This window comes from Ceraceosorus guamensis (genome assembly GCF_003144195.1).
Source record: "Ceraceosorus guamensis strain MCA 4658 unplaced genomic scaffold IE81scaffold_35, whole genome shotgun sequence".
NCBI classification, from domain to species: domain Eukaryota; kingdom Fungi; phylum Basidiomycota; class Exobasidiomycetes; order Ceraceosorales; family Ceraceosoraceae; genus Ceraceosorus; species Ceraceosorus guamensis.
In genome coordinates, this window is record NW_020290030.1 from 1 (window position 1) to 23,533 (window position 23,533).

Genomic DNA, 23,533 nt, shown 5'->3' on the forward strand with positions numbered 1-23,533 from the left:
GGGGGGGCAGTGCAGGGGACGTTCTGAGAGGGTCGATGAAAGGTTTGACCCTGCAAATTGATCCAACCATGCATGAAACACGCCAAGCACTCCAACTCCCGAGTGCCACTCTGCTTTGCTAGAGAGCAACGCGAAACGCACACGCACAATCAAAGGCTTCGCTCGCCTTCGAAACAAGGGCTGTCCATTGGCCCTCGCTCCACCGCGCTCTGAACCTCGACTGATGTCACCGCCATCAATCTGTTTGCAAAGGAAGCACCCCTGTTCCTTCGTCGTCTAGCGGCCGTACTCGCATGGGATCGACCAGCTGCTTGCCTCTTCTGTGCTCAGCAGGGTCGTCAGATGGCACAGACTCATGTAGGCACGATCTCGCTGGTGCAGGCATCGCGAATCGAGCGCGAGATTTCCTGCTCTCCAAGCGGGGTTCCTGGCAGCTCCATAGACGTCTCGGCAGTCCCGAGGTCCTGTGCGCCTCCTTTCCTCCTCCAAATCCCCGTCGCCGTATAGACATTCAGGTTTCGCACAACACAATGGCGGACAGTCAGTGTCAGAGTTTTTTTCCTTCGCTTGGATGCATTGACATGAGTGAAACTAAGGGTCAAAGCTCTATAAAAGCAGTGTGTTGGAGCTCGGAGGAAAGTTGGAACCCCTACCAAGAACACATCCCGTAGTCACACATTCTCTCACCGCAGAAGCTTGCCACTCAAGATCTAACTCCTAGTCCATCCTTACCGGATCAACTCACATTCAAAATGCGTTTCTCTACCGTCGCAATCCTTGCACTCTCTACCGTCGCGCTCGCTAGCGCTGCGCCCGTCAAGCGCGCCAACAGCGGCCATGCCACCTTCTTCTACCAGGGAGGCAACGCCGGTAGCTGCGGCACCGCCCACAGCGACAGCGACGCCGTTGTAGCCATCAGCTCCGCCAAGCACGACTCTTCAAACTGTGGAAAGTGGATCACCATTACCAACACCCAAACTGGTCAAACCACCTCCGCTCAAATTGCCGACACTTGGTGCGTTCTTCCTGTTCCGTCGAAACGTCCCCACATCATGTTGCTGACTCGTTTCTCATCTCTCCTCGTGCGCACAGCCCTACCTGCGGCACCGACGACATCGACCTGTCCAAAGGTGCATTCAACAAGATCGGCACTACCGAGGAGGGCGAGGTTCCAGTCACTTGGCACATGAACTAAGCGTCTCTCCCAAGACGCCCACCACGGTGTCCTGCCCTACCTGATCAACCAGTAATCTCCTGCCCTCCCTGATCAATCTCACTTGGTGTTCCGCCGACTAGACGGCACACTGTACGACCCAACGCTACGCTCTTTACGCCCCCCTGCACCCACGAATGCTCCCAGTCCAGACACACTCCAAGGCGCTCGATACTTTCGACTTCTTCTTCACCTTGCGCGCTCGGTCCCCCCTTTCCCCGAGCTCGACGCAGCCTCCATTCGACTTCATGCTCGCACTCACCAACTCGTTCAGCAAGGACGGTTGGCATTTCAGAGCTTCCCTAACGTGTCTCGCGTCACATAAGCCATAGCCCGCACAGACCTACTTACTGCACACTTTCCGCCTCTTGACTCCTTTTCGGCGCCCCTCATGTCGCTCAAAACTCTCCGTTCGCCCTCATTTCCCTAGTCTCCCCAACGCATCTCGCGTTCTGTAGCATTCACCTTTGGGTTTCCTGCTTCGTCAAGGGCCTTTCAGTCACACGTAATGGAACTCATCGCACATTATATCTGAGAGTTTGTCCATTTGTCTCTATATTTCTTCAATCTGTTCATTGCTTCGCTCCACATTTTCTTGAGTATTGTTTCCACCAATTATGCTGCAAACAGTCTCTACAACAGCGAAATGGGTTGGTAAGCCGATCCGGCAAGGTCAGGGTAACCAGCCTTGACGACACCCTCCGCTCCGTCCTTCTTGGCAATCTCCATAAATTGGCCGACCTCTTCTTTGAACTTTTGGACAGCTTCCTCATTGGTAGCGTCGAAAGGTTGGATACCGTTGGCAACTTGTCGAATTTGAGTGCCGGCAGCGACGTTGGTGATGCCAAAGTCGTGCTCGGGCAAAAGTCCCTTTCTTGCTCCGTCGACTTTGCCAGAGATGATCAGGCTAGGCAAACCAAAGTCTTGCGTGGCAGGTCGAGCAATCTGAGGTGAGGCGAAGACAAAATGATCGCACGCGATGAGCATGAGCAATGGCAAAGGGGAGATGCTCCATCTTACACTCACTCCCACACCGTCAGTGACGCCTTGTCGAACAGCATCTGCCATTGCCTTGGCGCTGCGGAAACCGCCTGTGGTCCAGATCCTGCTCTTGGACACACCTTGTCGTATCGTCTCGGCAAATTGCAGGAAGAAGCCCTCGCGAGCCTTTGTCGATTCACGCTTGTGCGTAAAGGCGAGGCTCTCATACGTACCGCCAGAGAGCTGCGATGAAAAGAGACATTTTGTTATTGAGAAGCTGAATCGCAATGTGAACTATGAATCCCGCACTCACCTCGATGACATCGACGCCCAGCTGCTCTAGGTGCTTGCAAACAGCAGCAGACTCTTCGGGCTGGAAACCGCCTTCTTGAAATTCAACCTGCCTCCGAAATGCAGTACAAGTCAGCACCATTTCCATGCGCAGAGCCAATGCTTGTTCAAGTATTGGACAGGCGACTCACCGAGTTGATCTTGATAGCTTTGATGAACTTGGGGTCCGAAATGCGGCGGTCGATCTCCTCAAAGATATCGTAGATGATGCGCGCACGATTCTCGAGGGAACCGCCGTACTTGTCTGTGCGCTTGTTCGTGGTGCTAGACAAGAATTGTGCCAGCAAGTAGCCTGTGAACGGAGGGCACGGGTGAGCGCGGGGCGCTCTGCAAGCTTGCAACGGCCAGAGAGACGAGGACGCACCGTGAGCGGCGTGCAGCTGGATGCCATCGGCGCCCCATTCGTGGCATTTCTGGGCAGCATAGGCAAAGTCGTTGACGACCTTCTTGATGCCATCCTCGTCAAGAGGAGTAGGCTTGGCAAAGTTGTAGCCCATGGTTGGAGGACAAGGAATGTCGCTGGCGCTGACCGGATTCTTTGTCAGAGCGTCGGCCACTTGTCGACCTCCGTGGCTGAGTTGCACCACAAACAAAGACTTGCCCGCGGCGCCCTTGCCTGCTTTGAACAAGCGCCTGAACTGCTTTTCGCGCTCTTCGGGTTTGTCCAAGCCTTCGTGGATGATGGCATTTCCAGGTGCTTCGAGGTTCACTGGATCGACGATGGTGTTGCCGGACAACACGATGCTGACGGCAGTCACGCAAACAAAAGTACGATATTTCCCGTCTCAATGTCGGGCTGTGCAGCGCATTGGCACGCGGAGATACTCACCCGAAGCCACCGTTTCCCCATTCCTCGTAGACCTTGACAAGGCCATCCGAGGGGATGCCTCGCGCTTCAGGCCTGTGCTGATCCCAACTGGATAGTCGCTCGGTCATGGCGCCCTTCATGAATCGCGAAGGGGCCACCCTGCCCGAGAAGGGCAGCTTGACTTCTTGTCCAAGGACTTGTGCGTCGCTCATTGTTGTTGCAGCTGTGACGGGCTCCAAAGTTTGTCGGCCAATGGTTAGTACTAGGATGAGGTGAAGGTGGGTAACAAGTGGCCGGTGCGTTGGGTGCTTTCCGAAGCTTCTTAACCGTATTGGCGGGCGGAGCAAGTTCCACACGAGGTATAGATCTGGTGAGCGCCGTCCGAGCCATCAGCACGGGATCGTGATGACTCTGACTGACCTTTCTTCTCGCGCAAGCTCCGTCGATTGATCGATTCTCGGTCGTAAGGAAGGGAATACTCAATGTCCGGGGTGGAGGGTTCCGGCCTCCACCAAAATGTCCACCAGCTGCTGCGTGGCACTTGATTATTGCACCGGCAGCACGTCACCGCGGCAGCAGGGTTTCGAATGCTCGCATCATCGACAATGATCGAGATGCCCACATCCGAATTCACGATTCATATTACTAACAACTACCGTACAGGCGGCGGACATGCCACGCCTTGCCATGCGGAGACGTCGACTCATAAGATGAAGGCGTTTCTTCAAGTAATTCCTCCCCGGTCTTCGGCCAATTTCCATTTATTTGCCGAACCTTCCACTCGATCGCGTTGCGAGTGGCGACACTGTGCCAGCGCCTGAGTGGCTTGCCGTGCGAGAGAAAGAAGCTAGGAAAGCAGATCACGTGGGTCTTGTCCCAATCAAGAATCAATTTCTTGATTCAAATTTATTGATTCAAGATTTTGAGTGACACGAGCCGCTTCCTGTATCCAGCAATTCACGATTCAAGATTCACGTGATTTTGAGTCAAGAGTTTTGGAGTGCATCGTGCGATTCGGATGATGAAAGGTCCGCGGTCCGCGTTGCCAAGCGTCAAGCTAGACGAACCGGCTGATCGGCACGATTTTGAGCTCACTCAAGACTCGATTCGGTTTGACGTTGTTGCATTCACCACTCACTCACCTCATTCACATTTCACTTCAATCGTCGAGAGTCGCGGCAACGTCTGAACGAGATGCAGCGGCGGCATGCGGTGTGAACTTTGCAGTTGTGACAAAAGAGCCTTGTCCTTGAACGGGGTCGGGCCAATGGAGCCCTCCAGCGATCCAGATCCTGCTCACCTCCGTTCCCGAGGTATAATGTCTCTACTACGTCCGCCGCTTGAAGCTCAAAAGGGAAAGCCGAGGGGTGACATGCGCCGTTTACCAATGGAGAAAGGGATGCTGAAATGGCATTCTGATGAGGCATGCGATCATGATCGCATTGCATACAAGATTCACGATTTGAGATTCACAATTTGGAATTCTGATTGGCTGCTTGAAGCAATGCCCTCGTGCACGCAAGGCCGAACAACCTCTCCTCAATCACATTCAACCAACTCGTTTCTTTCATTCAAGATTGACCATTTGACCACAGGAGAGAGGAGGCGTGCGATCAACTGCGGAATATCATGGACCCTGCACTCACTACATATACATTACAGCGCACGTCTGCTGCTGGATGGCAACGCTGACACCGGTAGCAATGGCACGGCGAGCAGCGGTCATGTGCAGCGGCCCCATGCACCTGCAACTTGGCCTTTCTGCATGTCAGCGACAAGGATTCACGATGGTAAGCCCTCTCTCTCACTTGAAGTTGTAGCAGCGGGCGGGGAGCAAGAAAGAGCAGCTTGGCGGACCTGGCTCCCCCGGCCTTTGGTTAGTCAACCCTTGTCGGTGATGAACAGCCATCATCATCGCTGAGGCTCGGCCTCGGCCTCGGCCTCGGGGTGAGGGGATTGCCCTGCGAACCCTTCTGACCGTGGCTGGCTGGCTGGCTGGCTGGCTGGGGGCGCGAGACAGGGTTATCAAGTTTGCGAAGAGGGATCGGATCGGCTAGAATGTTTTCGGGGAAGGGCGAAGGTGTGTGTGTGTTTGTCTGTCGGACCTCGTGGTGGTCGCTCGCTGCTTCGTGACTCTTGACCTGCGTCCTTCTGCGGCCAGCATGCAGAAAGATATGCAACGACGGCCTCAAAGCCTGGGGCAACTTGCATGCATGCAACGCGGGGCTTCATGACAGGCGCATGTGCACTACTTGCACGGTTCGACAAGGCTTATTGCGGTGCGCGTGGATGTCGTTGCGATGTGCATGCATCATGGCTGCCCCGCCCCCCATGCTTTCAGTCACGCGTACCTTGCCCAACGATTTTGGCTTGCTGCTGCAGGTGACGCGAGTTGAAAGCCTCATTCAGTCGGGGCTTGAAGTTGTGCTCGCCTTCGATCGCTACAGCAGCAGCACCTATGCCCACTGATGCAGGAAGTCAGCAGCAGAAGGCAGCATGCAGGCGTCACCAGGCGCGGCCGCACGCGAGCGCGTACTCATCAGCAGACTGCACATCAATCATGCGCGCTGCTGCTGCATGCACCTTCGTCACGAATGCGCGCGCCGTGACGCCTCCCCCGCGCTTCTGCAAGAACATTAAATTTTGCGGTGCGGGACGCTGCTGCTGGCTGCGGTCTCAGTTTTACCCCACCTCAACCAACGTTCGGGTGACCTATACACAGCACGAAAAAGAAAAGAGGTCTGTGTGCTTGTCGTCGGCGCTTGCATCTACTACTTTTGTGCCTTATTGCTGACGTCTGCCTGACGAGCGAGGGGGGTCTGTCTCTCAGAGTGCCTCTCGCTGCTGCTGCTCGATCGCCTAGCTCTTGGCTTCTTTCTGCACGCTTGCCGCGCGGACCGCTAAATTCCACGATTTGCTCGCTGTCCCGCGCTTGCTTTGGATGGATGCTGCTGCCTGCATGGTGTGCCGCTGCTGATGCTGACGTTGTGTGCAAGCAGCAGCAGCAGCATCAGCAACTGGCGTTTCACAAAGTTCACACAGCAAGACGCTAGTCTCATCAGTCTAGCGGAATATTTGCCATTAGCATCCGCTCGATTTCAAAACGTCCAATCATCACCAATCAGCCTTCGCGTACTGTACCGTACTGTACATAGCCAGGATCGTCGTTTGGCTAGCACGAAAGACTCATCAGACTGCCGAGCAGCGTCTGGACCAGTCGCGAGTCTGATGCTGAGTGTCGTTCGTGATTTCCTGCGAGTGGACAGACAGACCTCTTTGGGTTCTGCGCGTGCCACCCTGCCAGGCCGGGCCGCATCGATCGAGGCGTTTGCGACACCGACCGACGAGGCGATCCGTAGTTCGCTTGCAACCAAACGTCCAAACTCAGCTCTTCTATAGCAAGCGAGGACCGAGGCGAGCGAATTCTCGGTCGAGGTCTCTCTCTATGCTTGCACCGTGACTCAAGCGGGCAAATTTGCTGCTTCGAAAGCAAAAGCGCGATCTCCACCGAACCGACGTTTGATTTCCAAGCACACGGACGCGAACGCACCGCGCGCGCACGACCAAGACTCAGGCACAGCGCGGCGGGTAAAGCGCGCGACAAAAGAAATCAGCACGACCGCTTTGCCTTTGGTTGCACGAACCTCCCCACGAACCCCCGCCCACACACTCCCTTCAACGCGCCTCATCGCCTCGTCGCCTCGTCTTTGCTGCGGTCGCATATTCTCTCTCGCGATAGCTTCCTTCAACTTCTTCCCTCTGCTCGGCAAATTCCTCGCCTGGCAGCGTCAACACTTTGCTCTTCTTCCCGCTCAGCATCTTTGGCGCAGACCCGTTCAGCTCTGTACCGCTCGTGACGAAAGGTCACACGGTCGCTTGGTCAGCGCGAGCCCCTTCCCCATCTAAGGCAACGGGTTGGGCACACTTTTTGCATCACCATCGACCAAAACGCACCACCAGCCTTGCCGACATTACCCGCTCTCCATCTCGTTCCAGCTGGCATCAAGATGGGAAGCAACGGCGAGGACTCGCAATCGCCAAACCGCAAGGCCCAGACAGGGGATGCGACCGACAAGCCCTCGACCCCCTCTAGGAATCCAGGGGGTGTCAACTATTCGGCTTCTACTGGATCGCTGCTCACTCCCCCCAGCAAGTCCTTGACCACAGGCCGACGACCCGACCCTGGTCTGAGGCTGGGAGGCTTCACTCAGCTGGACACTGATATCCCCGACTCGGACTCGGACGAAGAAGGACAGGAGAGGTGGAAATCTGGACCCACGACGCCTTCGATTGCAGAGACCGCTGCTCAGCTTCGTCGTAGCTTGTCGGTGCACGGACTGCACGAGCTTGCACAAAATCCGGCGCAGATCAGGCACAAGCTGTGGAGACCGGCAGATGACCCTGCGCATGTGCCTCACGACTATGAGCGGGTCATTGTCCATTCGGTGCGTCATGCTGTGCGCTGGTCATGCCTCGAGAAGCAGCACCTGCTAACAGCGAGCCCCGCCTGCGCACGCCATTTCAGTTCCGGGGAGGTCTGCGCGCATGGCTCTTCGCTTTTGGATGTCGAGGAACGGTCATGCTTCTCTTTGCTCTGGTCAAAGCTTTCCGAACCAAGTGAGTGCTCCGCAGAAATCTCGATGTGTGCGCACGCGCCACTTGGCGATGCGAGATCTTGAATCGGAGGACTGGAATCTGGGCTGCAGCCGGCGCTCGGGAGTCGGGAGTGGTAGATTTTGCAATTTGCGGTTCGCGTCCGTCGTAGTACAAGAAGCATCTTCTTTGAGCATGCTCAGAATGTAGCCACGGCTTAGCAGTGCTCGAGAAAGGAGGCGGATCGGGCTTCAAGTGATTTCGCTACCACCAACACTGGCGTCAGCTGGACCCGAATCTCTCAGAGCGTTGAGACGTCATCGCCGTCTGGAGACGGAGCTGCGCATACAGTCACCTATCAAGCACAAACACAAGCAGCGCTTTCCAGCCAGTCAAACGTGTGTACTAACAAACTCTCAACACGAATTTGCAGGAAATGGAAGACAAACCCCTTGGTCCTGGCGTTCTTCGGTCCGACCAACGTGCGCTTTGCATCCGTCTTTGGCCTTTGGACGCTGATCTACAAAGCTGTGCACAATGGTCTTCGCCTAGTCACACCGATGCCCGAGCGTGTTCCTCGCCGCAAGCGCAGCGCTAGCGGAGATGGCACTGCAAGTGGGAGCGCGACTCCTCGCAGCGGGTACTCTGAGCTAGAAGGCAAGACGGGGGAAGAGAGAGCGAAGCTGAAAAACAACCAAAAGAAGCGTGCTTTCATGCGCGACCCTCGATCGAAGGTGTGGCACGCGTACGTCGCAGGTGCCCTCTCCGGTCTGGCCATCCTCGCAGAAGCACCGGGAAATCGCATCGGATTGGCTCAGCAGCTAGTGGTGCGGGGCTTAGAGGGCACCTATAACGTGGCCCATGGGAAAGGTCTTATCACCATCCCGTATGGGTCCGTCTTGGCCTTCGGTCTGGCGTGCGGGCAGATCATGTACGCTTGGATCGATGCACCGGATTCGCTCCCGCGGTCCTACGTCAAGTGGATCACCGAAGCGTCCAAGGTCACGCCTATCTGTCTCAAGGTGCATCGCGATCACGAGGATGTGGTCACCAACGACTGCTTCGAATTGTTCCCTGGCGGCAAGTTCCCAGACCTCATCAAGATGCCGAATGGAAAGATGCGCTACCCCAACCTTCCTGCCACAAAAGCAAACAGGCGCGGCATGACGGGAAAGAATGTCGCGAAAGTGGTTGCGTGGAAGGAGCGCACGGATAAGGGCAAGCTGGACCCCTTTGTGCCCTGCTGTCTGGTCCATCCCTGGGAGGACAGTCACTGGTGGAGTCCAGTAGACCGATTTGTAGAGGTTACTCGCTGGATCCTGCCAGTGTATGCAACTCTGCACTTTGTGCCTGCCATCTTCTTGCGGATGGGCGCGTTCAGAAAGGACCCTTGGCGGATCTTGTCGCGAGCCGCCTTTGGCTCTCTGCGATCGTCCTCCTTCCTGGGCGTCTTCGTCATCATCTTCCAGACGTTCTTCTGCGGCTGTCACTCCATTCTGTCCTGGCTGGACAAATTCCCATCCATCCGGGACAGGGTCCCTGGCTGGTTCATTCACGCCCTCACAAAAGGAGAGATGCATTGGTTTGCGGGTTTCCTGACCTGCTTTTCTCTTTTCATCGAGCATTCCAAACGTCGCACAGAGCTCGCGATGTACGTCCTTCCCAAGGGCGCAGAGTCTGCTTGGTCCGTAGCGCGAAAGCGTTCTTGGGTTCCATTCGTACCCGGTGGCGATCTGCTGCTCACTTCCGCAGGCATGTCGCTGGTCATGGGCACCTACGCTCAAAGCCCCGAGCACCTCTCAGGCATTGTTCGCCGCGTTGTATATCAGTTCGTTGGCCACAACTAGAGTGTTCCCGCACAACCTTCCCCTGTCCCGCCCATGCCGAGGCATCTCCCCAATGCACCCTCCTCCTCAACTCAAAGCACGCACTCGCTTGTGACTGCAGCGTCTTTTGACGACGTGCTCCTGTTCTAGTCCAACTTGCATCTCTCCTTTCCCCGGCTTGCACAACTTTGCCCTTTTTCTCCACTTTGGCGTACCACGGAACAGCCGCCGACTTTAGAAATACCTCTTTTGTTACACGTTTGCCCCTTGCTCGAGTCCGCACGCGGTCGATGCAGCTTCAATGCATGCACGATGGTTGTCGTCGACAACACGAAGCGCGAAACACTCCCAAGACCGTGCACACAGACCCGATTGCTTCGCATCGTCACGCTTTTGCAATGCAAAGCCGCCTCGCCCGACGCTTTCCTCGCCAAGTCAGACAATGAGCAACGCATGATGGCATCGGCGTTGCGCGTGAGGGGTTTTAAGAGTGACGCTTAAAGATTGAAACTTTTGTGTAGTGTCCCGCTCTCGAGTCGATTTGCAACAGGAGCAAGATTGTGCTCCCAGCCAGTCCTCCTTTCGTGACCAACGGTATACCAGATTGAGCACGTCATACCTTGCTTCGCTTTCATCCCAGTCTGTAGCAGTCGCTCTTGACCTTGCGCCACAGCCGTATGCTCTACTTTTGCTATCCGCAAGAGTCGATCATCCGACAAACTTTTCTCTCGTCTGATCGCGCAGAAACCATCGGAAGCCCTCGTACGACTGAGAAGGTCAGCAAGGTCAACATGGTCAGCAGGGCTGCAGAACGAACGCTAGCCGGCCTCTAACCTCCTCGCTCTGGGACTCACCAACCAGCACAAAGCGTTGGAGGGCATGAAGGTGAGTACGCGCGGAGAGAGACCTCGTGCAAAGCCCTTGAGCCCTTCCCTTTCGTGAATGATTTTGAAAGCTGTAAGCATTCCGCTCGCTTTCCTAATGACCGCGTCCGAAGAGTTGCCTCTCGTTTGCAGGAGCGTCTTGGCCACATCCAGAGGGTTTGTGACTGCTGCAGCCACAGCGCCTGCGAATCCACCTGCTACCGCGTGTGTGGTGGGACTGTAAGATCCTGAGGGATTCAGGACCTCTTTGGCCCATTCGTAGGTGCTGAACTGCACAGCCGTGAATGGAACTGTCATGGCGAGCGTTGTTGGGTATGAGACGTAGAAGGCCCTCAGACCTTCCCGCTTGTAGACATCAGATGCGCAGGTGAGCACAGATCGATACGTGGATCCGTGCATCTGCATCCTCTGCTTGACCACTGCAGCGCAGTATGTGTAATGATCGCAAGTCAGCGGTTCTCCTCATCGAGGCGAGCCAACGCCGGATCTGCCAACTCACCATCGAATGGGTTCATAAATGCGTCAGAAGCAATAGTAGCCGAAGCTCCAGCGAATGCTGTTTGGGAGAATCCCCGAGTACAGCGTCAGTCAGCAACAGGACCTCGTGCAGCAGCACGGTCTTGCGAAGCAGCAAGCAAGTGGAAGCGCAAAGCTCGTCGTGGTAGCGGATGTCATGCGCCACTTTGGTGTTGCGCTGAAGCTGCCGCTCGCCCAGCATGATACTCACCAGTGCTCGCAAACTGATGACCGCTCCTATTACCTCCAGTCGCCTCCTTGACGACCTCATAGGTTCCGAAGTACACTGCATGAGCAGGACCGGCACCCATCACCACGCTCGCCACACCTCTCCATAATGCTCTTCCTCCTTCTGCCGAAGATATCCTGCGAAGCGCTTCTGTTACACCCGAGTAGGTGGCTGCTGGAGATGCTGAAAGTATTTGCATGCGGGTCTGCGGCGAGCATAGGAAGGTCAGCAGGTGATCACCGCCAAGCCGACCCAAGCGCTAGCAATTTCTAGCAGAGCGTCATAGAAAGTCGAGCCTGCCACAATGGTTTGCGGCACGTCGAGCTGCGCAGTGCGCTGTGCCACTCACTCGAATGACGTCTACGGGGAACATGACTGCATGCTCGCTGATGCCGGCTAGTGCTCCAGCAATCATGTTGATGTGCAGGGGGAAACCCTCTCCCAGGCCCTCATAATCCACCTCCTCGCCTGCGTCTGCCATCTTGTTCACCACCAAGGGCTGTTCGACTAGGCTTTGAGCTTGCAGCTTCGCAGTGCGTTGCAGCGGGTCACAAATTGCGCTACGACTCTGGTCCCGTATTTCTCGATGCTTTGGTGTAGGGCGGGAAGCCTGGCTTCAGCTTGGCTATAGCAGTTGCACACAGACTACAAAGATGCGCTTGAGGTTTGAGCAGGGGGCTTGTCCACTGCTTCGCTTTCTTCTTGTGCACGCCAGGGACAGACGCTCTATGTGCGTGCTAGATGATGCGCTGGGCTGAATGTCGAGCGCAAAGCAGAGGCGATTATCTGTTGTGGAAGCGAGGGAAAAGAGGCAATGCAGAGACGAAAAGAGGAGAGAGATGTCTTTTCGGCAATCACAAGCGGCGAATCACAATGGCTGCAGACCTGCTCACCGCGTGAGGTGCGTGTGGATGCTTCTCATTCAAAATTCACTCACACTCACCCTCTTGACTCAAACTCGTGACTTCACGATCGATCACCAAACAATAGAAGCCATGCAGAGGCAATCAAGCAGCAGCAGCAGCAGCCAGCATGCAGCCAAGCAGCAGCGGGCCTCGCAGCGCGGAGCGCAGCGCAGGAGAGAAAAAAAGGCGCGCGCTTCTGAGCGCGGCTCGCACGCACACGCGTCGCTTTGCCGCCCGGCCACGTAAGAAGGGACTCAAGACTGACTTCACCTGCTTGCATGCATTTTACGAGTGAAGTGATGCATTTGTAATCTTGAATGATTAGCTCGGAAGGTTCACAGGGGCCAAGCTCGACGTTTGCATGGCTTTCCTACAATCTCGAATAAAATTTTTCATTCAGGACTATAGCCACCATACAGTATGCTTGAGCCAGCGTTTCTTGAAGGTTCAGACGAGACGTGCATGCGATCAATTTGAAAGCAGGACTCCAGAATTTGAAATCGCGACGCCTAGCTCACGCGATCGTGTGCTGTACATTATTCTGATTCAGGGCGCAGGCAGGCAGGCAGGTTCGCACCATCCATCTGATGAGGTCCACATCTTGCATCCAAGATTTTGATACCGTACACGCACGCGGGAGAATTTGTAACAACAAACCCGCGAGAGCAAAGAGCACGCACGAGTTGCCGCTCACAAACGAGCGTGGAGGGCTTGGCCACTCAGACTACTCATTGTGACTCAAGACTCCAATCCGATTCACTTCGTATTTACGATTTGTTCATCCACGCATGTACCGTAGTCTCCATTTGCATCGTCTTATTTTAATCGATCTGGAACGCGATAAGCTGCGCGTGCATGCGCGTGCGCCTGCTCTGCTTGGCGAGCTGCATGACGTACTAAGCAGCAGCAGTCAAGAGTGATGCACATCATCAATAACCTTCTGCATTCAATTCTCTCCGCCTTGCTTTACACAGGCACCAGCACAGCTTTGCTGTGACCCTGATGACCTTGAAGCTTGCCGTGCGCGGAGTTTCTCGTTGCATGCAGCAGCATGGATGCGACCAGCTGGCTAGGCCAGGCCGGCATCATCAGCAGCCAGTCAGAGGGCGCCCATTTCAAGTCTTGAGTGAGCCGAGCGCATGCACCCACCCTGCATTCTTGCTGATCTCTCTGTGCATTTGTACTTGGCATACACCAGCACGAACCCTGATCGAGGTGGTGTAGGGGAGCGACATCGTACGACTTGTGGCGCGCCGAGACATCAGGCATCCGACGGAGAGCTGCTGCTTGCTGTTGGGATAGAAATCAGACAAGGCGCACGGCTCAGCAGAGGTGTGAGCATCCACGCAGGTTGAATGAGCCCTGAATCGTATGTCTACTCAATCACAGCGCGCCTCTCGAATCTGCCACGTCTTGCAATTCTGTGACAGCAGACCATGGATACCTCCTTTCCCAACATCAACGTGGATCCGCCCAAGTCTCGGTTCTCGGCCAAGACTCTCCACTGGTAATCACTCCGCGTCCTGTCGGTCGCGCTGTAGCAGATTTCCCCCCCGCCAGGGATAGAATGGATAAATTCGCGAATATTGAGGTCGACACTCGAAGCAAACTTCGCAACTGACAGAGTGACTGATGCACACAAGTCAGATGAACCGGCCGTAAAAGGTCTCCTGGAGCGTCGAAGCACACACGTGCTCAGCCAGCCGCCGCCGAGCCACCAGCTATATATAGCCGATGCCAGGCCTCCACCTGCATGGGTCACGGAGAAACCGTGTGGGGCTCACCGCTCACCGGAGCGCAGCTCAACAACCCACTACTCTGATCCCATTCGGAGTCTTGACGCAGATGCATTTACATTCGCTCGAAGCAACATTCGCTCGCCTCGTGATGATCTCTTTTGACCACGAGAACCATCTTCTACCACTCAAGTCCTTGGCAAAGCACTCCTTGTACGAGCTCTGAATACAATGACACCAATCCTGCACGCGCTGGACAACTCGAGAGCTTTCCGAGTCCTTTGGCTCGCCAATGAGCTCGACATCGAGCTGGACGTAAAGAGCTATGCTCGGATCGATGGCAAAGGTGCAGATCCCAAGATGAAAGAGCAAAGCAGGTTCAAATTGGGCAAAAGTCCTTGTATCGAGGACGATGATCTGCTCGTCGTTGAGAGCGGCAACTGCATGGAGTGAGTGGCTGAGCTCTTGGATGCAAGACCACCTCTTCCTCCTTTTCCGCTGTCATTGCTGCTCAACGCAATGCCCCCGTCTACAATGCGCCGCATGGGTGCTTGCGACGGACATGCACAGATACCTCGTAGAGAGGTACGCTTCAAAAGGTGCCAGCTGGATACCAAACTCGCCAGACTGGAAAGGTCGCACAGCAGTCAGAGGCTGGATCGGATTTGCCGAGACTCTCATGACGGTGAGCAAGGATCAGCTTTTGCGTCGTGACCATGCGCTGACGACGTTTGCGTCTTGCATTGCGCAATGTGCGGCACTTGCTCGCTCGTGATGCTCGCTTTAGCACGCTCTGCCAATCATTTACGTCCAATGGTTCGCAGACGAGGGCACTGCCAAAGAGCTTGGCCCGAAGCTGGGCGCAAACGTGGTCAAGGATCTTGACTACGTCGAAAGCGAATTGGTTGCAAACAGATCTGGTTACCTGTACGGCAACGACATCACCGCTGCGTAGGTAGCAAGCGCATCTATTCTGCCTCGTCCTCTTGCTCTGCAGTCTGACGCTTTGATGAACCCCTCGCCTACTCGCCTTGACGCTCACGACTGAAGAGATATCGCAGTCGCATTTAGCGTCGAGTACGTCTTGTTCAAGCAGATTGGCACGAGTAATCAGAAATGGCACGGTATAGATGCGTGGCTCAAACGCCTCGAGTCTAGACCAGCCTACCAAAAGACGCTCAAAGCTGGCTTCAAGCACGACTTTTCATTGCTCTGAAGGCCGCTGACCATTTCTTATCGGCTCCTCGATGCGGACCTGCACGTTTCGTTTGGACTAGGCACTCCTTGTAAGCCGACGAGCGTGAATGTCAAATGCAATGAATTCCATGAAATGTGGAAGCGGGTGTGAGGCCGGTTTGTGCCGGACTGTCGTATGCGCTCCAAAGGGGAGATGTCTGTTGGAGCTGTGCCCGAAACGACGTCCTCCGCAAAAGCACGTGCGGTGGATCGGAGTCTAGATGGTTGCAGGATCGACGACGCGCTGGGCTCAAGCTTATTCGGCCGATTTGGCAACTTTGCGCCATCTAGCTTCCCTCTCTCCACCATAGCTACCAATGTCGGGCCGAGAGTACTTTCCCACCCCGGCTTCCCTCTCAAATTGCGAATCGTCCTTGCCAGTCACTCCGACCTGAACGCCCTGTTTGCCCTCGGCAATCGCTTTGGCGTCGAGTTTGTTGGACCCGTCAGCCGGTGCGGCTGTGAATCGTTTTTGCACTGCGCGAATCATGCTGTGTGATGTGAGGACAAAAGCGGGTCAGTCAAGCAAGCCCCTTCCGCTTGCGAGGGCAATGAGACTCACGCTCTAAACCAAATAAAGTTCAGGCTGTTCAGGGTGATGTTGCCGAGGGTGTAAAAGACCCGGTAAGAGATGGGAATGGGCGGCACGTGCGGCGTGGCAGGGAAGTTGACATTCATGAACCACGAGTAGGACTAGAGAGACGAGGGTGTGATGCTAATTTTGTGAGCGCAATCGACATTGGCAGACCCTCTATGAAGCTCACGTTGTAAACGCCAAACGTCAAGCGAGCGATCACGTAAGTGGACAGCAAGAAAACGGCGTTGATGAGCTGGATCTTGCTTCCGGTCTTGCCGAGCTTGTCTAGGAACCAGTGGATGTTGAGGAAAGCTGTGTTGGAAGAATTTCAGGATTGGCTCCCTACTTGAGCGATGTGACAGCTGCGATGCAGAAGCCTGGGTCGAGACTCACGTGTGCTGAGCTCCCACAGGAGAAAGCCTAATCCATCATACATGAAGATTGGGTGCTGCACAAAGCAAACATTGGCAAAGGCGATGCATCAGCGTCACATTCATGAAGCGCGCACGTTAGGCTGATACAGCTGTCTGCCGGTCGACTGCGTGGACAGTCAGGATACGTGCGCTGATCGTCTTCGATTCGCGCACGAGCACGCGCAAGCACACAAGCGGCGCTCAACGCTCTCCATGCATTGCCAGCAAAGATCCGATGCACCTGCTCCTTGCATGGCCCAAACAGCGCCCCGAATCGTGAATCGACTGCATTGCCGACTCACATAGACAAGCACAAATGCGGTGAGCGCGACGACTCCGTGGGCTACGAAGGCCGGTCCATCGAAGAGGATGGAGACAACAGTGTCCCAGATGAAGTAGCCAATGGCGATGGCATAGACTTGTCCGGCCTCGAAAGTGTATCCATACACCCTCCTCAGCGCCAAGGGGTGAGTGCCGTTCAGGCCGCCATGCTGGTATACATCCCACCACACTTTTCCGCAGAGCGGGGTGATGATGGCTGCGTGCACCAAAGCGACAAAATGAACGTCCCACGATATCCTCGTGCTCCTCTTGAGTTTGGGATATGTGTTGGGGAAGATGTAGGGAGAGACGAGGGAAGAGAGGAGCTGCAAGGTTGTCCACAGCGCGAGACTGCGGATGATGGTGCTCAGATGGGCAGGCAGGAGCGGCAGACCTGCTTGAATAGCGTAAGGCGTCGCCCACTCGGCCAAATCGAAGGTCATCTTCGGTCGCTCGCAGTGTCGGCGTCACGTCACGTCTGAGTGAGAATAGCAGGGAGTGGTGGGTGGATGGATGGATGGATGGATGGATGGATGGATGGATAGAGTGAGTGAGCTGAATGCTTGACGTCCGGATGCCGATGATTTACGATTCTGTGTGCTTTCCCGACTTCGCACGGTTCGCGATGCAAAGCAGATCGCATCTGCCCGCTGATCTGTGCGTGTGTGGAAGATCGTGGGTGCAACACACACCACAGACCACCAGCACGCGCACGCAGTAGCAGCTGCTTATGCTGCTGCATCTCTATACAAGCATGATGCGTGTGTACATGCATGCATGATATACGCCTCCGTCGCTTGTCGGAAGGGAAGCCGCTCTCCAAAGCGCATCATCCATCCCTCTTCGCGCCCCAACAATCCGACTCCGGCCAGCAGGCATTTCACGCTCATTCGCGCACACGCACTCACTGACTCGTGACTTGCGTCGTCGGAGGGAGCTAGGCAAGGGAGTGCTCTCACCTTCGAGAATAATCCGCTTCCAAGCGTTTGACCTTCAGTCACACAGTGAGCACGTGACTGATCGTCCACTCAGCAGCATCCGCTTGATGCGCGTGATATGTGTGCTCGCTCGATAGAAGCACAAGCACGCCATCCCCACGCCCGTGACTCACGATTGCGACATTCGGATTCGCCTTGCTTAGCGCGACACACCAGCACAGCTTAGCATAAACCGCCCATCATGGCGACTTCGGCACACACGCGCAACTTGCATGTTCAGCACACCGTACCCTCGTGCCGATGATACAGTTATTGATGAGTATGAGTGAGGTCTATGACAGCTAGCTGAGCCGCCGTTGCAGCATGGCAACCGTGGGGCGAAGAGCGAAGCAATCGGAATCCAGCACTTCGACCCGCGGCCAGCAGCATGGGGGCCATCGGTATGCAGCCGCAGGCAAGACGACCTACGCGGCTCGATCGAGCTCGAGCATGGACCGCTTTGATGGACTCCTCCAACGAAGTTCGCCGTTTGCAATCAAGAGCATCGGCACGCCCGCCGACGGTCGAGGCAATCACGAATCACGAGCTTCGGCATCTCCATGCAACAAGCACAATCACTCAGCTTAGCTTCTTCTTGGCCTGCCGCCTGATTTGATAATGTCCGCCTGGATCAAACGGCGGTTTGACTCGCTTCTTGCTCCTTTTGGCTTTGGCAGACGCTCCATCAGCATCACACATCTGGTCTCGTCCGCTGTTCTTCTGTGCGCGCCTACCCCCACGCTGGTGTGCGGGCCGATGGTGTGATGGAGAGCATAGCATATTGCCGAGATCACTGCGGCAGCTAAGTCGCAGGATGACTGACCTCCATCTGCTCACCGCAAGCTGCTGCTGCATCGGACCCTCCCCCCGGCTTCAGGAACGCTTACTCTGCTTGGCCATAGCTCCCGCTCTCTTCGTGCTTGCAGCGTCGCTCGACTCGAGCGACGATGATGGATTCGAAATTGAGGTGGATGAGCAAGCAGAGCTCAATAGCACGCGACCTGCTATCGGTCCAAACCTATGCACAATTGACAAGAGTGAGTGGGTAGCGATTCGTGATCACCTGTCTCGCAAGTGCGGTTCCTCCCAGCTGGTATCGCTATACGCCACATTCGCCCACTCTCTCACGCGGCAACTGCCCTGGTTGGGCGCGGCTTCCGTTCCTAGATTTCAAAGCAACGCATGGCATGGCAAGTGCACTTCGATCTGGTCCAACCTCAGACTTGGCGTAGTCTGGTTCACAACACTCGCCCTGTGCACTGATCGCTTGCATTTGCAATCAAAGTCGCGGCTGCGAGTAGCCGTAAGTCTGTCGTGACACCCATGGAAGTGCAGCAACCTGTCAGCCTCCCATATATACCGCCTCCAGTCGATACTTGAGCGCCAATACTTCCCCAAAGCAAATGGACGGACATCCGCTCCTACAATTTACATCCTTCCACCATTTCACCCCATCTCGCCTGGCGTCACACGGCCCAGATCTGGGTGATCAGTCGGTATGGTCGCGCCAATCGTTGCAGAGATCGGACCTGGCGTGCCCGTCTTGCCTCCACATCCCGGTGCGGTCGCGCCCACTTCAGACTCTTCAAGCATCGCGAGCGAGAAGCAAGACGAGTCTGGCCGCAAGACGATCAATAGCGACGGAGAGCTTACCCTTTCGGGTTCAGAAACGCCTTCCCCTAGTCCACCGTCCGGCAAGAATCTGGCGGTGGAGGGTTTAGAACCGCCGCGTCTGGTGGATCTTTTCCTGCCGCAAAACAAAAAGAGGAATCAGATCAAGGATCTCGACACTATTGCCACCCAACGATCAGTGCTTGATGATCCGGTCAAAGCGCAGCATTTTCAGCCTCCGACAACCTGGGAAAACTACCGCAATTTCGATTCCGAATTTCGGTGGACGTGGAGAGAAGAGAAGGTGAGCGAAGCCTGGTTCGACGAGTATGCGTCACGACCGGTGCTCATGCATTTACTTGGCGGAACTCTGATTGGCAGGACCTGGTTCGCCTGTTGGACCGAAAGGTCTTGGCTTTCGCGTGCCTCGCTTTCGTCTCACTGAATTTGGACAGAAACAACCTACTGGCTGCTAACTCGGACGGCATGCTGCCCGATCTTGGGCTGACACAAGATGACTATGGCCTGGCCAACACACTTTTCAAGGTCTGCTTCTTGATCGCAGAGCTGCCGGGTCAACTCATCTCGAAGCGCATTGGTCCCGATCGCTTCGTACCTTTGCAGATGGGAGCCTGGGCCATCCTAACCATCTTTCAGTTCTTCATCTCCGGACGAACGTCGTATCTCTTGTGCCGATGCCTACTTGGCTTCTGTCAAGGATCTTTCATTCCGGATCTCATGCTCTTCTTGTCACTTTTCTACAAGAATGCAGAGTTGTACATGCGTTTGGCCATCTTTTGGTTCGGCATGCAGGCGACCTCTTTCGTCTCGAGCTACTTCACCTACGGCCTCATGCAGATGGGCGGCGTTGCTGGCAAAGAAGGGTGGAGATGGCTCTTCGTGAGTCTGGCTGCGCGCAAGCTTCACGAGGAGGTAGTGGCCCATCTGACCGTGCCTTCTCTCTTGCCGATGTAGTTCTGGGAAGGCCTGCTGACGCTCGGCATGGCGGTGCTCGCTTGGTTCAAGATGCCTCCAGGTCCGTCGCAAGTCAAGCGAGGCTTCTATACGGATCACGACCGACAGTCGAAGATTGCCGTGATGCGCGTCATCCGCGACGATCCTGGCAAAGCGACGATGCATAACCGTCAAGGACTGAGCTTCAAGCAATTCTTTGAGACGGTGCTCGACTACAAAATGTTCCCGCTCTACTTTCACGGTCTGCTCTTCGAAGTGCCTCAAGATACTGTGCAGCAATACCTCACGATCTCTCTCAAGCAGCTCGGCTTCTCCACCCTGCTTTCGCAAACCCTCAGCTCGGTGCACTACGCTTGCACCATCTTCACGAGTCTGGCCGTCAACATCCTCGTTGAGCTTACTCGAACCAGAGCTTTGAACTGCGTCCTGCTCGGTATTTGGGTCTTGCCGTGCTTGATAGCTCTCAAGCTTCTGCCTTTCCCCAATCCTTGGGGGTTCTTTGCCGTTGCTACCGTGCTCACTTCAGGTCCTTACATCCATCCAAGTGAGTGGTGACACCGCAAGCGTTCTGAAATATAAGACGCGCTATGGTGCTGATTCGCAGTCCTGAATGCTCTGCTCCAGTCCAAGTCGCTTGGGTCTCGGAAATCTCCGGAGATGTCGGCAAGCGTGCTTTGACCGCTTCCGTGTACAACATGTTTGTCCAGGGCTCTTCCATCATCGGATCCAATACGTATCGTGCGAGCGACGCACCAGAATACTCAAAAGGCAACACTGTCCTCATCGTCCTCACGACCGTGAACATGCTCTCCTACTTCTTCACCCGATGGTTTTATCGTCGCATCAACGGAAAGAGAGACGAAAGGTGGTCCTCGATGTCCGAAGAGGAGAAGGAGCATTACCTCGCCACTACCACCGACAAAGGAAATGACCACCTCACTTTCCGCTTCGTATTCTAGGGTCTCGGTCATCCATCATTCTCACACATGTTTCGCCTTGCGCGTCTCCGCGTTTGAGGTAGACGACACACGAAAAGACCGGTTCATGTCACATTCTCCACAGTCTACCATCCACACTTGTACTCCCACCATGATAGAATCGAATGTCGCGACGCCGGCTGCTGCCAGTTGAAGATTCACAGCGTGGAGGTAATCTGCTGCAAGATGTGCACATGCTGGCGGTAGGTGAGCTCCTCCATCCAGACACGCAGACACGCGAGTGAAATGCCCTGCGTGCCTTGCTCTGCAATTCAGCGTGCCGCGAACATTCGTCATCAGCACATGGCAAGTCAGGAACGATTAGAATCGCGAGCGACCTCTCGCGATCGCGATCAGGAAAGCCAAGGAGGTGCGGAAGCTCACCTGGTGAGGTTTCGCGCTTGCGTGAGCCCATTGGTGATTGTGGATAATGAGGCCCCCGGTGCATGGCTGCCGCATCAGATCTCAAGAGCATGCAGTGCTTGCAGCTTTGGACGGCATGCACGGACCTCTTCGCGGATGGCGCCATCGCCATTTAGAGTCCCGAGTCTGAGCTAAAAGGTGCTGCATGGCGATTGAGGGCGCGGGCTTGCCTTGGCTATCCAACGTGTATCGGTACATTATCAAGGTCTTTCGGCCCGCATCGCTCAAGATTGTCTGTTGAAAAAAGGCGGATGAACAGCAGCCGCATAAACCACAATCATCGAGACGAGAGTTTTCTCGACCTCAGCTTGGCGTCCTTTCGCAAAGGGCGTGACACAGGACCTGGATGGTGTCATGTGGGGCTATGAGATAGCAGCGTGTTTTGAAGACTCGAAGCTGCCAATTGCTTGTCACACCACGAACGCTTCTGGCAGTCGAGCGCTGCATCGACACACTTGTTAATGCCAGTGCGCACGATACGGAGTGCTACTGTGCACACGACATCGATGGGTCTGATGTCTTATAAGATGTGGTGAATCATCGACAACCCGCCTCGTGATTCTGTCTCCAGTCCAGCAGAGCCAACAAATCGTCCATCACTCCAAATCATTTCAACCACAATGTCGGTCGCCAAAGAGGTAGCAAGTGCCAATCAAGCATTCGTTTCCAGCCGCAAGACTGGTCAATTGCCACTGCCGCCTGCGCGAAAGCTGACCGTCTTGACGTGCATGGACGCCCGCATCGACCCCGTCGTGAGTCCCTGGGGAAGGAGGGAGCGACGAAAGCCGGCCTTGGTCGAGAGCACACTACGAGACAAGAGCTGACGACCTACGAGAATCCGATTCTGGTAGGCTGCATTTGGTATCAAGGAAGGTGACGCTCATGTCATTCGTAATGCTGTGAGTTGGATACCGTACCTGCCAACTGCATTTGAAAGAAGACTCGGCTCAACTGTCCTACATACTTCCAACTCTCTGCCAAATCTCTAGGGCGCCCGTGCCCCCGACGCCGTCCGCAGTCTTGTGATCAGCCAGCAATTGCTGGGCACGGACACCATTCTGGTGATTGGCCATTCGTGAGTGAGGCGCACCCCGCAGATTCAGGGTTGGCCACCAGGAGCTCAATGCCCCTCGCCCTCTTGACCAAAAAAGCGACTGTGGAATGCTGAGTAGGTCGAGACGTGCTTCGCACGCAAACTGGCACTCGCTGAGCATATCTTTGGCTGTCTATCCTCTCAGCTTTCCAAACGCCTCAAGCTCGCGAGATCGTGGCCAAGCAACAAGGAAGTCACCTCGACAGCAAGGGACAGGCCGAGCTCGACTCTCTGAACTTCCTCGAGTGAGTCGCAGGACAGTGCTACTTGCGCATTGCCCATCATGCCTGACGCTAGGCATTCGACTGTCTAGGTTCCCCGACCTCCATTCCAATGTCGCCAGTGATGTCGCATTTTTGAAGAGCAACACCCTCATCAAGCCCAACACTGACATCTCTGGCTGGGTCGTGAGTTCAAATGAGCCCGGGGCAACACGCATGACCGTGACTGACTGCGATCGCTTCCGCCTCCTCCATCAAACGGGAACAGTATGATGTCGGCAGCGGCAAGCTGAGCCAGGTCGCCTAGAAGCTTGTACAGCCTCGCCAGGCTCGACAAGCTGTCCAACCACCGGCATTCGCGTGTACCTGTGCATCTTACCATCACATCCTGACTCCAGGTCCGGATCTTTCGTGACAATGGATGCGCATTGCAGTCGTCGTAGTCGTGAGAGGACATCGTGAGAAATGAAAGTTGCCCAAAACGGCTCAGACGCAGGGACGTCAGAGAAGCGACGCTTTGTCCTCACCGAGCATGATCCACAGGTTTGCGATCTGCAGCTGTATTTGGCTAGAGAGGATATTCGAGAGGGTCCCGGTCAGCAGTGTCCGCATGCACACGCAAGCAGCCTGTGGACCCATGAAGACACGACGAATATCGAGCGGAAAC

At 55.3% G+C, this 23,533-nt stretch overlaps 10 protein-coding genes across 10 annotated transcripts; 7 read left to right on the top strand and 3 right to left on the bottom strand.

The window, feature by feature from the left end:
- Positions 1 to 752: 752 nt before the first annotated feature.
- Positions 753 to 1,195, top strand: IE81DRAFT_330496 (barwin-like endoglucanase; the record flags this gene model as incomplete). Its single annotated transcript, XM_025515191.1, has 2 exons — positions 753 to 1,015; positions 1,093 to 1,195. 2 exons carry the CDS (start codon positions 753 to 755, stop codon positions 1,193 to 1,195), a joined length of 366 nt encoding a protein of 121 aa, XP_025369087.1.
- Positions 1,196 to 1,674: 479 nt separating this feature from the next.
- IE81DRAFT_147650 (NADH oxidase) lies at positions 1,675 to 3,803 on the bottom strand. The gene is made up of 7 exons (XM_025510409.1): positions 3,774 to 3,803; positions 3,375 to 3,671; positions 2,910 to 3,289; positions 2,677 to 2,837; positions 2,508 to 2,594; positions 2,240 to 2,437; positions 1,675 to 2,158 (listed from the first exon to the last, which is right to left on the bottom strand). The coding sequence occupies exons 2-7, from the start codon at positions 3,563 to 3,565 to the stop codon at positions 1,847 to 1,849; spliced, it is 1,329 nt and encodes a 442-aa protein (XP_025369088.1). The 5' UTR covers positions 3,566 to 3,671; positions 3,774 to 3,803; the 3' UTR covers positions 1,675 to 1,846.
- Positions 3,804 to 4,300: 497 nt separating this feature from the next.
- IE81DRAFT_147632 (hypothetical protein) lies at positions 4,301 to 5,326 on the top strand. Its single transcript, XM_025510408.1, has one exon. It carries the CDS (start codon positions 4,561 to 4,563, stop codon positions 5,272 to 5,274), a length of 714 nt encoding a protein of 237 aa, XP_025369089.1. The 5' UTR covers positions 4,301 to 4,560; the 3' UTR covers positions 5,275 to 5,326.
- Positions 5,327 to 7,218: 1,892 nt separating this feature from the next.
- Positions 7,219 to 9,856, top strand: IE81DRAFT_147837 (hypothetical protein). Its single transcript, XM_025510410.1, has 3 exons — positions 7,219 to 7,798; positions 7,879 to 7,970; positions 8,380 to 9,856. The coding sequence occupies exons 1-3, from the start codon at positions 7,361 to 7,363 to the stop codon at positions 9,791 to 9,793; spliced, it is 1,944 nt and encodes a 647-aa protein (XP_025369090.1). The 5' UTR covers positions 7,219 to 7,360; the 3' UTR covers positions 9,794 to 9,856.
- A 294-nt stretch (positions 9,857 to 10,150) lies between these two features.
- Positions 10,151 to 12,306, bottom strand: IE81DRAFT_302782 (putative MRS4-protein of the mitochondrial carrier family). The gene is made up of 5 exons (XM_025512260.1): positions 11,751 to 12,306; positions 11,384 to 11,606; positions 11,156 to 11,212; positions 10,627 to 11,075; positions 10,151 to 10,540 (listed from the first exon to the last, which is right to left on the bottom strand). The coding sequence occupies exons 1-5, from the start codon at positions 11,880 to 11,882 to the stop codon at positions 10,481 to 10,483; spliced, it is 921 nt and encodes a 306-aa protein (XP_025369091.1). The 5' UTR covers positions 11,883 to 12,306; the 3' UTR covers positions 10,151 to 10,480.
- Positions 12,307 to 14,100: 1,794 nt separating this feature from the next.
- Positions 14,101 to 15,267, top strand: IE81DRAFT_147893 (glutathione S-transferase). The gene is made up of 4 exons (XM_025510411.1): positions 14,101 to 14,491; positions 14,613 to 14,727; positions 14,830 to 14,993; positions 15,093 to 15,267. Exons 1-4 carry the CDS (start codon positions 14,274 to 14,276, stop codon positions 15,256 to 15,258), a joined length of 663 nt encoding a protein of 220 aa, XP_025369092.1. The 5' UTR covers positions 14,101 to 14,273; the 3' UTR covers positions 15,259 to 15,267.
- On the bottom strand, positions 15,254 to 17,316 carry IE81DRAFT_323937 (DUF887-domain-containing protein). The gene is made up of 5 exons (XM_025514100.1): positions 16,571 to 17,316; positions 16,249 to 16,303; positions 16,043 to 16,167; positions 15,841 to 15,971; positions 15,254 to 15,769 (listed from the first exon to the last, which is right to left on the bottom strand). Exons 1-5 carry the CDS (start codon positions 17,030 to 17,032, stop codon positions 15,535 to 15,537), a joined length of 1,008 nt encoding a protein of 335 aa, XP_025369093.1. The 5' UTR covers positions 17,033 to 17,316; the 3' UTR covers positions 15,254 to 15,534.
- A 951-nt stretch (positions 17,317 to 18,267) lies between these two features.
- IE81DRAFT_147943 (hypothetical protein) lies at positions 18,268 to 18,974 on the top strand. The gene has a single exon (XM_025510413.1). The coding sequence runs from the start codon at positions 18,381 to 18,383 to the stop codon at positions 18,882 to 18,884; it is 504 nt and encodes a 167-aa protein (XP_025369094.1). The 5' UTR covers positions 18,268 to 18,380; the 3' UTR covers positions 18,885 to 18,974.
- On the top strand, positions 18,932 to 21,155 carry IE81DRAFT_147938 (MFS general substrate transporter). The gene is made up of 4 exons (XM_025510412.1): positions 18,932 to 19,481; positions 19,559 to 20,077; positions 20,153 to 20,696; positions 20,777 to 21,155. Exons 1-4 carry the CDS (start codon positions 19,065 to 19,067, stop codon positions 21,109 to 21,111), a joined length of 1,815 nt encoding a protein of 604 aa, XP_025369095.1. The 5' UTR covers positions 18,932 to 19,064; the 3' UTR covers positions 21,112 to 21,155.
- A 602-nt stretch (positions 21,156 to 21,757) lies between these two features.
- IE81DRAFT_341688 (carbonic anhydrase) lies at positions 21,758 to 23,525 on the top strand. The gene is made up of 7 exons (XM_025515663.1): positions 21,758 to 22,304; positions 22,404 to 22,451; positions 22,542 to 22,627; positions 22,704 to 22,720; positions 22,791 to 22,890; positions 22,959 to 23,052; positions 23,135 to 23,525. The coding sequence occupies exons 1-7, from the start codon at positions 22,173 to 22,175 to the stop codon at positions 23,171 to 23,173; spliced, it is 516 nt and encodes a 171-aa protein (XP_025369096.1). The 5' UTR covers positions 21,758 to 22,172; the 3' UTR covers positions 23,174 to 23,525.
- The last annotated feature ends 8 nt before the right edge of the window (positions 23,526 to 23,533 follow it).

What these genes read in the sequence shown, in the direction of transcription:
- IE81DRAFT_147632 (XM_025510408.1), top strand. Translation starts at nt 4,561, where the DNA reads ATGCGGTGTGAACTTTGCAGTTGTGACAAAAGAGCCTTGTCCTTGAAC.
- IE81DRAFT_302782 (XM_025512260.1), bottom strand. Translation starts at nt 11,882, where the DNA reads ATGGCAGACGCAGGCGAGGAGGTGGATTATGAGGGCCTGGGAGAGGGT. An exon ending in TCCCCGTAGACGTCATTCGA is followed by an intron (nt 11,607 to 11,750) that starts GTGAGTGGCACA and finishes TGCTCGCCGCAG; the next exon opens with ACCCGCATGCAAATACTTTC. An exon ending in CCAACGCTTTGTGCTGGTTG is followed by an intron (nt 10,541 to 10,626) that starts GTGAGTCCCAGA and finishes TGACCTTCTCAG; the next exon opens with TCGTACGAGGGCTTCCGATG.
- IE81DRAFT_147837 (XM_025510410.1), top strand. Translation starts at nt 7,361, where the DNA reads ATGGGAAGCAACGGCGAGGACTCGCAATCGCCAAACCGCAAGGCCCAG. An exon ending in AGCGGGTCATTGTCCATTCG is followed by an intron (nt 7,799 to 7,878) that starts GTGCGTCATGCT and finishes ACGCCATTTCAG; the next exon opens with TTCCGGGGAGGTCTGCGCGC. An exon ending in GTCAAAGCTTTCCGAACCAA is followed by an intron (nt 7,971 to 8,379) that starts GTGAGTGCTCCG and finishes ACGAATTTGCAG; the next exon opens with GAAATGGAAGACAAACCCCT.
- IE81DRAFT_147943 (XM_025510413.1), top strand. Translation starts at nt 18,381, where the DNA reads ATGACTGACCTCCATCTGCTCACCGCAAGCTGCTGCTGCATCGGACCC.
- IE81DRAFT_147650 (XM_025510409.1), bottom strand. Translation starts at nt 3,565, where the DNA reads ATGAGCGACGCACAAGTCCTTGGACAAGAAGTCAAGCTGCCCTTCTCG. An exon ending in TGGGGAAACGGTGGCTTCGG is followed by an intron (nt 3,290 to 3,374) that starts GTGAGTATCTCC and finishes GACTGCCGTCAG; the next exon opens with CATCGTGTTGTCCGGCAACA. An exon ending in TGGGCGTCGATGTCATCGAG is followed by an intron (nt 2,438 to 2,507) that starts GTGAGTGCGGGA and finishes TTTTCATCGCAG; the next exon opens with CTCTCTGGCGGTACGTATGA.
- IE81DRAFT_341688 (XM_025515663.1), top strand. Translation starts at nt 22,173, where the DNA reads ATGTCGGTCGCCAAAGAGGTAGCAAGTGCCAATCAAGCATTCGTTTCC. An exon ending in GACTCTCTGAACTTCCTCGA is followed by an intron (nt 22,891 to 22,958) that starts GTGAGTCGCAGG and finishes TCGACTGTCTAG; the next exon opens with GTTCCCCGACCTCCATTCCA. An exon ending in CTGACATCTCTGGCTGGGTC is followed by an intron (nt 23,053 to 23,134) that starts GTGAGTTCAAAT and finishes AAACGGGAACAG; the next exon opens with TATGATGTCGGCAGCGGCAA.
- IE81DRAFT_323937 (XM_025514100.1), bottom strand. Translation starts at nt 17,032, where the DNA reads ATGACCTTCGATTTGGCCGAGTGGGCGACGCCTTACGCTATTCAAGCA. An exon ending in CCGCATTTGTGCTTGTCTAT is followed by an intron (nt 16,304 to 16,570) that starts GTGAGTCGGCAA and finishes TGCTTTGTGCAG; the next exon opens with CACCCAATCTTCATGTATGA. An exon ending in CCTGTGGGAGCTCAGCACAC is followed by an intron (nt 16,168 to 16,248) that starts GTGAGTCTCGAC and finishes CTTCCAACACAG; the next exon opens with CTTTCCTCAACATCCACTGG.
- IE81DRAFT_147893 (XM_025510411.1), top strand. Translation starts at nt 14,274, where the DNA reads ATGACACCAATCCTGCACGCGCTGGACAACTCGAGAGCTTTCCGAGTC. An exon ending in GAGAGCGGCAACTGCATGGA is followed by an intron (nt 14,492 to 14,612) that starts GTGAGTGGCTGA and finishes GGACATGCACAG; the next exon opens with ATACCTCGTAGAGAGGTACG. An exon ending in GGCAACGACATCACCGCTGC is followed by an intron (nt 14,994 to 15,092) that starts GTAGGTAGCAAG and finishes TCACGACTGAAG; the next exon opens with AGATATCGCAGTCGCATTTA.
- IE81DRAFT_147938 (XM_025510412.1), top strand. Translation starts at nt 19,065, where the DNA reads ATGGTCGCGCCAATCGTTGCAGAGATCGGACCTGGCGTGCCCGTCTTG. An exon ending in AAGGGTGGAGATGGCTCTTC is followed by an intron (nt 20,078 to 20,152) that starts GTGAGTCTGGCT and finishes TTGCCGATGTAG; the next exon opens with TTCTGGGAAGGCCTGCTGAC. An exon ending in AGGTCCTTACATCCATCCAA is followed by an intron (nt 20,697 to 20,776) that starts GTGAGTGGTGAC and finishes GCTCTGCTCCAG; the next exon opens with TCCAAGTCGCTTGGGTCTCG.